Genomic DNA, 11,337 nt, shown 5'->3' with positions numbered 1-11,337 from the left:
AGGGGAGCGGTCGAGGGAGAGCAAACCGCCTGCTAGGCTCCTCCGCCCCCTTTCCTTGCGCTGATTGGCAGCTGCAGGTTTCGCTGTCTGATTGGCCGAACGAACACAGCGCGTAATTTAAAACATTGTATCAGTAACAAAGGTGCGCCTCATGGGTGGAGCTGAGCTCTGCGACGGCGAAAGTCCAGGTTCGGCGGCTGGACGTGTGAGTCGGTACCCGAGGAGGAGCGAGTGTCGTGTGTTCGGTGAGTTTGCGGCGGTCCCAGCCCTTGCCCTCGCGGGGTAGGCTTTTAGAAAGCGATGCGGCCTCCATCCCTTTTTTTCCTTAATACCTCTGTCCTCCCTTTGGGCCTGGAGTGAGGCTGGAGAAGGAGGCCGGTGGGCGAGGCACGCTAGTCAGAGAGTGGGATTCTGCTTTTGGAGCGAGGTTATCTATTCATTCCTGTTGGCGGTCGGAAATGCCTAAGACTGGATTATAACCTGATTAACTGCTTCTCTCGCGCCCACCCCTCTCCTGGCATTTGAAGGGCCAACGGAGGAGGAATTCAAGGAGCGAGAGGAAGGTGTCCTGGGGCGAGGAAATTGTTTCCTACCTAGAATTTGCGGCCCCACCTGTCCCTTAAGGTTCCCCTCCCTACCCATTTTTGTCTCTTTGTAGACCTAAGCCGCCCCTGCTGCCATGTCGCAAGGGATCCTTTCTCCGCCAGCCGGCTTGCTGTCAGATGAGGACGTTGTAGTCTCCCCCATGTTTGAGTCCACGGCTGCAGATTTAGGGTCTGTGGTACGGAAGGACCTGGTATCAGACTGCTCTGTCATCTCCACCTCCCTGGAGGATAAGCAGCAGCAGGTAAAGGGGTTGGACAGTGGTTTGGCAGCAGAGCGATAGCCTCAGCCTCCCAGTTGTCCGCATTCCTATTAGGTCAAAGACTAGCAATCCCAAGGGTCTGAAAGATTGATCTGAAATTAAGAGCAGGGCAAGAAAAAAATGTAAATTTGTGTGTCCGTAGGAAGAACTATTATTTGCATTCCATTAAAAACACTCTCAAGTGCCATGCTCTCAGCCCTGTGAGGGAAGGCTAACAGTTCTCTCTTCACCATGAGGCCTAGATATGTTAAATAACTTGCACAAGACCATACAGCCATTTAATATCAACCATAGCTTCCATTTATGGAGGCTTTATGCTAAGCTGGGGTATCTCAGCTGCAGCATTATTGACATTAGGGCCCAGCTAATTCTTTGTTATAGTGGTCTGTCTTGTACCTTGTTAAGATGTTTAGTAGCATACCTGTCCTCTACCCACTAGATGTCACTAGCTCCTTCCCACTGTGACAACCAAGAACCTTCCCCTGACATAGCTAAATGTTCCTTGGCGTGGGGAATGGCACTGGTTGAACACAACTCTACTAGGAAGTCTCTTCTTTCATAGAGAAAGTTTCATGAGAGCTAGACCTTGATAATGTTTCTGTGGACCACCAAAGCCTCTTAGAGTTCCCAGGCCATTGTAGGCAAATCTCTAAACATCTGTTGAATGAATGAAGTGGGTTCTATTGTTAACACAATTCTACAGATACATAAACAGAGGCAGACAATCTAAAGAATTTGTTCAAGATCACATAGTTCTAAATGATGGAATTGGAACTCAAATTTAGGTTTGTCTGCCTCCAAGGTGCTTAACTACCGAGTTTTGCTGTAATATCATATGGTGATTTTCTTACCAATTAACCAGTTCTAATTCAGAAAGTCAGTGTGGCAGGCTGTGTTGCCAGGATACTGAAGACAGTGAAGGGTGATAAAACAGTGAAAAAACCCATGTGGGTTGGAATGATTATGGAACTGTAGAGTAGTGTACAGACATTTGGGTTGAAATGGTATAGTGTCAGCATGATTCTCTGGAAATATGCTATGCTTGCCCATCTGCTTGGAAGTAACTGCTGATTCTGGCCTGGAATTCTGCCACAGGTTCCATCTGAGGATAGTACAGAGAAGGTGAAAGTATACCTGAGGGTCAGGCCCTTGTTACCCTCAGAATTGGAAAGACAGGAAGATCAGGTGAGTGTCTGAGAAGGGAAGATTCAAGATGGAATGATGCAATACAGGAAAGGTTCCCAAGATTATTTCTTTCTGTGATTTCTTTACTGCTTCTCAGGATTGTGTCCGTATCGAGAATATGGAGACCCTTGTTCTACAGGCACCCAAGGACTCCTTTGCCCAGAAGAGCAGTGAGCGGGGAATTGGACAAGCTGCCCATAGATTCACCTTTTCCCAGGTATGGAGGTATTTATTGATTTATGAATAAGGGACCAATATATTAGGGGCAACTTAGCGGGGAAGGTTTTTACTTCACTGTGAGTTCCTTGAATATGCAGGTCTATAATTTTGAGGACTCATGTTATGTGCTAGTTAGTGCATCAAGTACTTTTTGTGCATTAATTCCCAACATCTCCATTATTATTATCATTCTTGTCCCTATTTTCCTGATAAGGATATTATGACCCAGTGAAAGTTATGTTCCTGAAGCCATGTAGCTGGTCAGTGGTAGAGTTAGGCCTTGCATCTATAACCATCCATCTCCAAAGCCCACACTTGTGATTACTATGTTGCCCCATTGTGTGTATAGCATCAGACGTAGTGGTTAGCATTTCTTTGATTGATTTTGACGAAAGATGGACTGGCAGAGAGTGGTTAGTCTTCAGTGTTTAGAGAGCAGCTAATGGCACTGCAGGAAGAAGTTACTTGACTATAGTCTCCAGAGCCAATCACCCAGGAAGGGATGCATCTGCTGGCTCTGCATAGAAGCAAGTGAGAGATGAGGGATGGACCTCTGAGAAATTGGGTCTGTCTCTAGATCTTTGGGCCAGAAGTGGGACAGGCATCTTTCTTCAACCTGACCGTGAAGGAGATGGTAAAGGATGTACTCAAAGGGCAGAACTGGCTCATCTATACATATGGAGTCACCAACTCAGGGAAAACCCACACAATTCAAGGTGAGTGAATAGTAGGCCTCACAGAATTGCTGATTGGCCTATAATGGTATTTTCTTTGCCTTTTGTTGCTTTGAATTGGGGAAGAGCTCTCAGCTGTCCATCTTTGACATACTTCCAGGTACCATCAAGGATGGAGGGATCCTACCCCGGTCGCTTGCTCTGATCTTCAATAGCCTCCAAAGCCAACTTCATCCAACACCTGATCTGAAGCCCATACTCTTCAATGAGGTGATCTGGCTAGACAGCAAGCAGATGCGACAGGAGGAAATGAAGAAACTGTCTCTGCTAAATGGAGGCCTCCAAGAGGTGTAGTGTTGGAGTTCACAGAGGTGGGGATAAGAGGACAAATCTGTGGAAAGTTTTGTGCTTATCTTCTCCCTGGGCCCCTCCAGGAGGAGCTGTCCACCTCCTTGAAGAGGAGTGTCTACATTGAAGGTCGGATGGGTACCAGCAGCAGCTTTGATAGTGGTGTTGCTGGACTCTCCTCCAGTCACATGACCACCAGTAGCCAGCTGGATGGTATGTACCACAACTGAACTGTGTGTCAAGTAACAGTAGAAACCTACTCCCTTGCTCCCAATAGCTGCCAGGAGTATAAACCAGAGGTTTCAACCTAAGCTGTTCCTTCTAAGGCCCCTGCAGACCAAAGAGGAGATGGACTACTCTAGAGTTGATGCATTGTACATGGGTTCTTCCCCAGAAACGAGTCCCCGATGGGCACGGCCAGACACCAGCCCTGTGAGTGTCCCTGCAGACATCCGCTTCTCCGTCTGGATCTCCTTCTTTGAGATCTACAATGAACTCCTTTACGACCTGTTGGAACCACCTAGCCAGCAGCGCAAGAGGCAGACTCTGCGGTTGTGTGAGGATCAGAATGGCAACCCCTATGTGAAAGGTATTAGAAGGTGGGAGGCTGTCAACAACCCAGAAATGGGACTTGGGAGAAACCCAGAAAAGTTAGGTGTTCCCATCTTATGTATGCCTTTCTCTTCTTTGCCTCAGATCTCAATTGGATTCATATTCAGGATGCTGAAGAGGCCTGGAAACTGCTCAAAGTGGGTCGTAAAAACCAGAGCTTTGCCAGCACCCATCTGAACCAGAACTCTAGCCGCAGGTGAGTGGGCTGTGGGAGTCAGCTTTTCACTGTGTTCTAGGAAACTGTAGTCATCTATCTGGTCATGGAGGATACACAGTGACTTTTTTTTCTTGATTTACAGTCACAGCATCTTCTCAATACGTATCCTGCACCTTCAGGGAGAAGGGGATATCATCCCGAAGATCAGCGAGTAAGTTTTTCCATTCAGAAATCTGGGCTTCTTGGTCATAAATGGTGTTGGAGGTAGGGGGTAAGGGAGGTCCTCAGAGGAATTACTTCTATTGGAGTCTGGCTCCACTTCCTTGAGTACAGAGATTCTTGGTGGGTCCTCCCCTTCCCAGAAGTATATGAAGGGCTGGAAAGCTCATAACATGTGGGGTCCTTATGTCAGATATTGTCCACCATTCAAGGTTGTCATTCTGTGATCTGGCTGGCTCAGAGCGCTGCAAAGATCAGAAAAGTGGTGATCGGCTAAAGGAAGCAGGAAACATTAATACTTCTCTGCACACCCTGGGCCGTTGTATTGCTGCCCTGCGCCAAAACCAGCAGAATCGGTGAGCTTCTGACTATAAGCCCTGGTTTGGGATGGTCTGGAATGCACTGCGTTTTGCTAAGAGACTTCCTGGTCATCACTAGGTGTGATGCTAGGATACTCCAAGGGCTGGAATTCTGCTTACAGCTCTGTTCTCTGATCCCCTACTAGGTCAAAGCAGAACCTGGTTCCCTTCCGTGACAGCAAGTTGACTCGGGTATTCCAAGGCTTCTTCACAGGTCGAGGCCGCTCCTGCATGATTGTCAATGTGAATCCATGTGCATCTACCTATGATGAGACCCTTCACGTGGCCAAGTTCTCAGCCATTGCCAGCCAGGTAAGAAACTATAGGTGTGATGATTGTGTTCACTTAGGGCTGGTACCTTTACTTAAGGAAACTATTAGATTATGAATTTAATTGCTTTCCCACCCCCTCCCCACCTAGCTTGTGCATGCTCCACCTGTGCAACTGGGATTCCCATTGCTACATTCCTTCATCAAGGAACACAGTCTACGAGCATCTCCCAACTTAGAGATGGTAGCTAAGACAGATCCAGGCCTTGATGACATTGAAAATGAAGTTGACATCTCCATTTATGGCAAGGAGGTGAGAGTACAAGAAACCTCTGGTGTAGCTGCTTGATGGCTACGTATTTTCCATGCTGCCTTCCAGGCGGACCTTTACATTTGTGGGGCATGGACATCCAATCACTTCTGACCTGTGTGTCCCTCCAGGAGCTCCTGCAGGTGGTGGAAGCCATGAAAGCATTGCTTTGTAAAGAAAGGCAGGAAAAGTTGCAGCTGGAGATGCAGCTCCGTGATGAAATTTGCAATGAGATGGTGGAACAGATGCAACAACGGGAACAGTGGTGCAGGTATCAGCTGAGTGATAGCTCTTGGTCTGTCAACTGGTCCAGAGAGAGGGTGAGGAATTGGGACTAGGATAAAGTTGTGCCTCAAGATCTGTCCTCCAGGGCAGCCTGGGGGGACTCAGCGGTTTAGCGCCGCCTTTGGCCCAGGACGTGATCCTGGAGACCCGAGATCAAGTCCCACATTGGGCTCCCTGCACAGAGCCTGCTTCTCTCTCTGCCTGTGTCTCTGCAACCCCCCTCCTTTGTCTCTCATAAATAAATAAAAATCTTTAAAAAAAATCTGTCCTCCAAATTTACTCCTCAAAATCTTCACTCCCTTTTCTTCTTCTTCTATTCTTTTTTATTTAATTTATTATTGGGGCTCCTAGGTGACTTAGTCAGTTAAGCCTCTAACACTTGATTTTGGCTTAGGTCATTTGTCAGGGTTGTGAGATCAAGCCCCGCATTGGGTTCTGCACTGGACATGGAGCCTGCTTTAGATTCTCTCTTTCTCTCTTGCACTGCCCCGACTCACTCTTCTTCTCTCTTTTTTAAGATTTTATTCATGAGAGAGACAGCAACAGAGACAGGTCTCTGTCCCTCTCTCTATGTCTCATGAATAAATAAATGAAATCTTTAGGGGAAAAAAGTATAATTGACACACAATGTTAGTTTCACGTGTACAACCTAGAGATTTGACAGTTCTATACATTATTCAGTGTTCACCATAGTAAGTGTAGTCAGCACCTGTCAACCATGCATTATTACAATGTTACTGACCATATTCCTATGCTGTACTTTTCTGTCACTTACTTATTTTATAATTGGAAGTTTGTACCTTTTAATTCCTTTTATCTATTTCATCAATTCTTCCCACCTCCCTGTCCTCTGGCAACCACCAGTTTGTTCCCTGTATTTATTTATTTATTTATTTATTTATTTATTTATTTATTTATTTATTTATTTATTTTTGTTCCCTGTATTTAAATACATTAAGTCTGTTGGGGTTTTTTTGTTTGTTTGTTTTGGTTTGGTTTGTTTTTTTTTTTTTTCGGGGGGGGGGAGGGTTGTTTGTTTTTAAGATTTTATTTATTTATTCATGAAAGACATAGAGAGAGAGAGAGAGAGGCAGAGACACAGGCAGAGGGAGAAGCAGGCTCCATGAAGGGAGCTCCCGGTCTCCAGGATCCCGGGTCTCCAAGATCACGCCCTGGGCCAAAGGCAGGCGCTAAAGCACTGAGCCACCCAGGGATCCCCAAGTCTGTTTTGTTTTAAGTGGCTTTTTTGTTCATTTGTTTTTTAGATTCCACATAAAAATGAAATTATATGGTATTTTGTTTTTCTCTGATTTCACTTAACGTAATATTTTCTCAGTCCGTCCATGTCATTGCAAAGGGCAAGATTTCATTCTCTATAGCTGAGTAACATTCCACTGTGCGTGCATGTGTGTGTACATACCCCATCCTCTTTATCCATTTTTATCCTCTGACAGTGAACATTTGGACACCCAAAAGGAACTATTAGAGGAAATGTATGAAGAGAAACTAAAGATCCTCAAGGAGTCACTTACAAGCTTTTACCAAGAAGAGCTTCAGGTGAGTTGCCCTGAACCAGCCCCAACTAGCCACTGATTCCCACCTTTAGCTTGTCTGATGTAAACATATTTTATAAACTCTGGTAGGGCAGGAATATGTAACTCAGTTTTTTCTAGTCTCCTTAGTACTGTATGTGTGTCAATCTATGAATTCTTTTTTTTAAGACTTTGTTTATTTAGGGATCCTTGGGTGGCTCAGTGGTTTGGCGGCTGCCTTTGGCCCAGGGCATGATCCTGGAGTCCCGGGATCGAGTCCCGCGTCGGGCTCCCGGCATGGAGCCTGCTTCTCCCTCTGCCTGTGTCTAAGACTTTATTTACTCATGAGAGACAGAGAGAGAGAAAGAGACAGAGACACAGGCAGAGGGAGAAGCAGGCTCCCTGCCAGAAGCCCGATGTGGGACTCAATCCAGGGACTCCAGGATCACTCCCTAAGCCAAAGGCAGACGCTCAACCACTAAGCCACCACCCAGGTGTTGTCCCAGTTTATGAACTGATTAAGGGTCTGGTTGGCCTGGAAATGGTTTACGTGCTAACAGACTTTTTTTGTTGTTTAAGATTTTATTTATTTGTGTGAGAGAGAGGGCTGGCGCATGAGCTGAGGGAAGGGGCAGAAGGAGAGAGAGAAGCAGACTCTCCAATGAGTGCAAAGCTTGATTTGGAATTCAATCCCAGGACTGAGATTATGGCCTGAGCCAAAGTCAGATGCTTAACCAACTGAGCCAGCCACCCAGGCACCCTGTTAACAGGCCTTTGGGGCATAACTGTCAGGGAAGGTTTTGTTCACCATTAAGTCATTTGCCCTGCAGGATTTGTCTGACTCTGGATGGACTGTGCTCTCTGCTTCCCTCTTAGGAACGGGATGAGAAAATTGAAGAGCTAGAAGCTCTTTTGCAGGAAGCCAGACAGCAGCCATTAGTCCATCAACAGTCAGGGTCTGAATTGTCCCTTCGGCGGTCACAAAGGTTGGCAGCTTCTGCCTCCAATCAGCAGCTCCAGGAGCTTACGGCTAAACTGGAACAGTGCAGAGCAGAGCTAAACTCCACCACTGAAGGTAAAGGAGAGAGGGCACAAAGCATAAAGTGGTTCAGAGAAGAATTGTTCTTTAAACTTGGGCCTTCTGACTCCCAACTCCAAGATAATTTCCTCAACTCTGAGGTATATCCCCCTGACCTTTCCACTCTAGGATGCATATGGCCTCATTTTTTATGTATTTGCTGCAAGCTACTATTAATTCAGTTAAGAGGTAAGTCCAAGGCTAGAAAGCCTACATGTTGAAGTTTCTTGTTTCCTTCCCTCAGAACTACAGAAGTATCAGAAAATGTTAGAACCACCCCCCTCAGCCAAGCCCTTTACCATTGATGTGGACAAGAAATTAGAGGAGGGCCAAAAGGTAATTTACACCTTTCTCTGTTACCAAGGCTCATATACCTAAAGGCAACTTCCAACCCTGTGTCTGTGGCTTATGTGAAGAGCAGGGGGCCTTTGTGCACAGTCCTGCAGAGTGGCCGCTTCATAGAGCTGACCAGCCTTTCTAAGTTTATTTCTATTTCTCTTCAAATGGCTGTCCAACTCCTACAGATCATTATTCTGGTCGATCATAGCCACAATGTGGTTCCTACTCTTATTCTTTTCAGAATATCAGGCTGCTGAGGACAGAGCTTCAGAAACTTGGTGAGTCTCTCCAGTCAGCAGAAAGAGCCTGCTGCCACAGCACTGGGGCAGGAAAACTTCGCCAAGCTTTGACCACTTGTGATGACATCTTAATCAAACAGGTTAGGACACCCTGTATCTCTTCTCTCCCATCAGCTTACTCCAGAGTATATGTGAGTATTTACTAAGTACAAGGCACTATAAATAATTTATAGGCATTTTCTGTTATAACAACCCTATGGAAGTGAGCTACCAGCAGCTGGGCTGCAAGGCGGAGGGTCCATCGGCCAGAGGGCGGGGCAGGGGGTGGTCCGTGCACAGCTTCCCCGCTCAACTGTCTGGGGAAGGACCAGTACCCACGATCCCCTTAGCCATGGTTTCTTCCACCCCCACCCTAGGATGGGGTTCCATCTGCCCTCTGCACTTCTCATTCAGTACGCTCATCATGACTGATTCTATCTGGTGTCATTAACATCCATCCATTCCTTGTCCCATAAACAAAAATTAATTCGAAATGGGTCATAGATGTAAATGGAAAACAAAACTATAAAACTTCCTAGACAGAAAAAAAAAACCTATGGAAGTAGATATTATCATATTTCATCTAAAATATGTAGATTTTAAGGGGCACCTGGCTGGCTCAGTCAATAAAGCATGTGACTTTTTTTTTTTTTTTTAAAGCATGTGACTCTTGATCTCGGGGTTGAGTTCAGGCCCCACATTTAATATGGAGCCTACTTAAAAAAGTAAAACTCTACATTTAAAAAGACAAAAGAAAAAGCCAAATGCATAATTTTTAAGAAAATGTTATTTTTGGGCAGCCTGGGTGGCTCAGCGGTTTAGCACCGCATTCAGTCCAGGGCCTGATCCTGGAGACCTGGGATCGAGTCCCACGTCAGGCTCCCTGCATGGAGCCTGCTTCTCCCACTGCCTGTGTCTCTGCCTCTCTCTCTCTCTCTCTCTCTGTCTCATGGATAAACAAATATAATCTTTAAAAAAAAAACCTGTTATTTTATATTCCAATAGGACAAAACACTAACCATTAAGCTATGACGGTTGTTATAAGTGCACCCTGATTCTAGAGTGAAGAAAAAAAAAAAACCTCTTAGATTTAAAAAAGCTGTGTGTGTGTTTTTTTTAAGTTTATTTATTTATAAAAAAAAAAGTTTATTTATTTTAAGATTTTATTTATCCATGAAAGACACAGGGAGAGAGAGAGACAGAGAGGCAGAGACACAGGCAGAGGGAGAAGCAGGCTCCATGCAGAGAGCCTGACATGGGACTCGATCCCGGGTCTCCAGGATCAGGCCCGGGGCTGAAGGCGGTGCTAAACCACTGAGCCACCTGGGCTGCCCTATTTATTTTTGGTAATTGCTGCACCCATCAGTTAAGTGTCTGCCTTCGGCTCAGGGCATGATCCTGGAGTCCCCAGATCGAGTCCTGCATTGGGCTCCCCCTATGGAGCCTGCTTCTCCCTCTGCCTGTGTCTCTGCCTCTCTCTTTGTCTCTCTCATAAAATCTTTAACTTAAAATAACTGGGTAGTGGATAGCATGTATTAACTTGCCCTTTAGTTTCTCTAATACACTAGACTAAAGGGTTTTCTTTAACTTTATTCATGTTCCTTAGGATCAGACCCTGGCTGAGCTACAGAATAACATGATGCTAGTAAAACTAGACCTTCGGAAGAAGGCAGCATGCATCGCAGAACAGTATCATACTGTACTAAAACTCCAAGGCCAAGCTTCTACCAAAAAGCGCCTTGGCACCAACCAGGAAAACCAGCAACCAAACCAACAGCCCCCAGGGAAGAAACCATTTCTTCGAAATTTACTTCCCAGAACACCCACCTGCCAAAGCTCCACAGACTGCAGCCCTTATGCCCGGATCCTGCGCTCACGACGCTCCCCTTTACTCAAATCTGGGCCTTTTGGCAAAAAATACTAAGGCTGTGGGAAAGGAGAGAGTCATTGCCCTGAGGCAGGTCAGCTGCTTGAGAAATAGGTCTCTTTTAAGCTTTACCAATACCTGGAACTGTATCCAGAATGCAATATACAGATACTAGTTATTTTCCTCCCTTTTGTATTATAATCCCCTGTGTAATCTCATACTTTTTTACTTATATGCATATGCTTTCTCTGCACACACAGAGTTATATTAAATAAACATTATTCACATTTTTTGTGTTTTCACATTTTTTGTTTGAATTCCAAATTTAACAAATTCATTAAGACAGAACTTACAAAATAGGAAAAACAACTGAAAATTAAACATCATTCAGGCCCCTTGGAACCTTGCACAGGATGGCAGTGGAGCTGTGTAACTAGTGTACAGCTAAGAAAAGCTTTGTAAGAAATGAATTCAAGGGACATTAGATACTGTAAAACTTCCTTAATATAAAATAAAGCGTCATGCCTTAGGAGGTGAGTGGGTAACAAATTTGTTCTGGAAACGATAAAGGAAGGCTAGGCCCTGAGCTCAGAATAATCCATGGCATCTACAGTTCAAATTTAGTACAGTGGACATCATAGTCATAGCATATTAGCTCCTACTGAATACACATACCCAGGCCTGAAACCTTCCAAGAACACAGCAAGAATGATTCCCTTTACCTTGTCTAAATAGCTGAAG

At 45.3% G+C, this 11,337-nt stretch overlaps 1 protein-coding gene across 2 annotated transcripts; it reads left to right on the top strand.

Annotated features, from left to right (window-relative positions):
- The first annotated feature begins 83 nt into the window (after positions 1-83).
- On the top strand, positions 84-11,017 carry KIF20A (kinesin family member 20A). 2 transcript variants are annotated; one of them, XM_041762328.1, is made up of 19 exons: positions 84-245; positions 659-847; positions 1,961-2,050; positions 2,148-2,267; positions 2,847-2,985; positions 3,104-3,291; positions 3,378-3,504; positions 3,686-3,880; positions 3,988-4,099; positions 4,203-4,271; positions 4,492-4,635; positions 4,785-4,950; positions 5,059-5,220; positions 5,349-5,488; positions 6,957-7,059; positions 7,911-8,109; positions 8,357-8,448; positions 8,693-8,830; positions 10,336-11,017. In XM_041762328.1, the coding sequence occupies exons 2-19, from the start codon at positions 680-682 to the stop codon at positions 10,651-10,653; spliced, it is 2,670 nt and encodes an 889-aa protein (XP_041618262.1). In that variant the 5' UTR covers positions 84-245; positions 659-679; the 3' UTR covers positions 10,654-11,017. The 2 variants fall into 2 exon arrangements, with proteins under 2 accessions (XP_041618262.1, XP_041618261.1); XM_041762327.1 differs by having other exon boundaries at positions 8,693-8,881.
- Positions 11,018-11,337: the final 320 nt, after the last annotated feature.

The sequence above is a fragment of the Vulpes lagopus genome, chromosome 7, assembly GCF_018345385.1.
Source record: "Vulpes lagopus strain Blue_001 chromosome 7, ASM1834538v1, whole genome shotgun sequence".
Classification (NCBI taxonomy): Eukaryota; Metazoa; Chordata; class Mammalia; order Carnivora; family Canidae; genus Vulpes; species Vulpes lagopus.
The sequence above is the reverse complement of the archived record's forward strand: the minus strand, read 5'-3'. Positions and strand labels throughout refer to the sequence as shown.

Bases quoted from the DNA above. Each gene is read 5' to 3' on its own strand.
- KIF20A (XM_041762327.1), top strand. From the start codon at position 680: ATGTCGCAAGGGATCCTTTCTCCGCCAGCCGGCTTGCTGTCAGATGAG. The intron at 2,051-2,147 runs GTGAGTGTCTGA...ACTGCTTCTCAG, and splicing joins TGGAAAGACAGGAAGATCAG to GATTGTGTCCGTATCGAGAA. The intron at 2,268-2,846 runs GTATGGAGGTAT...GTCTGTCTCTAG, and splicing joins ATAGATTCACCTTTTCCCAG to ATCTTTGGGCCAGAAGTGGG.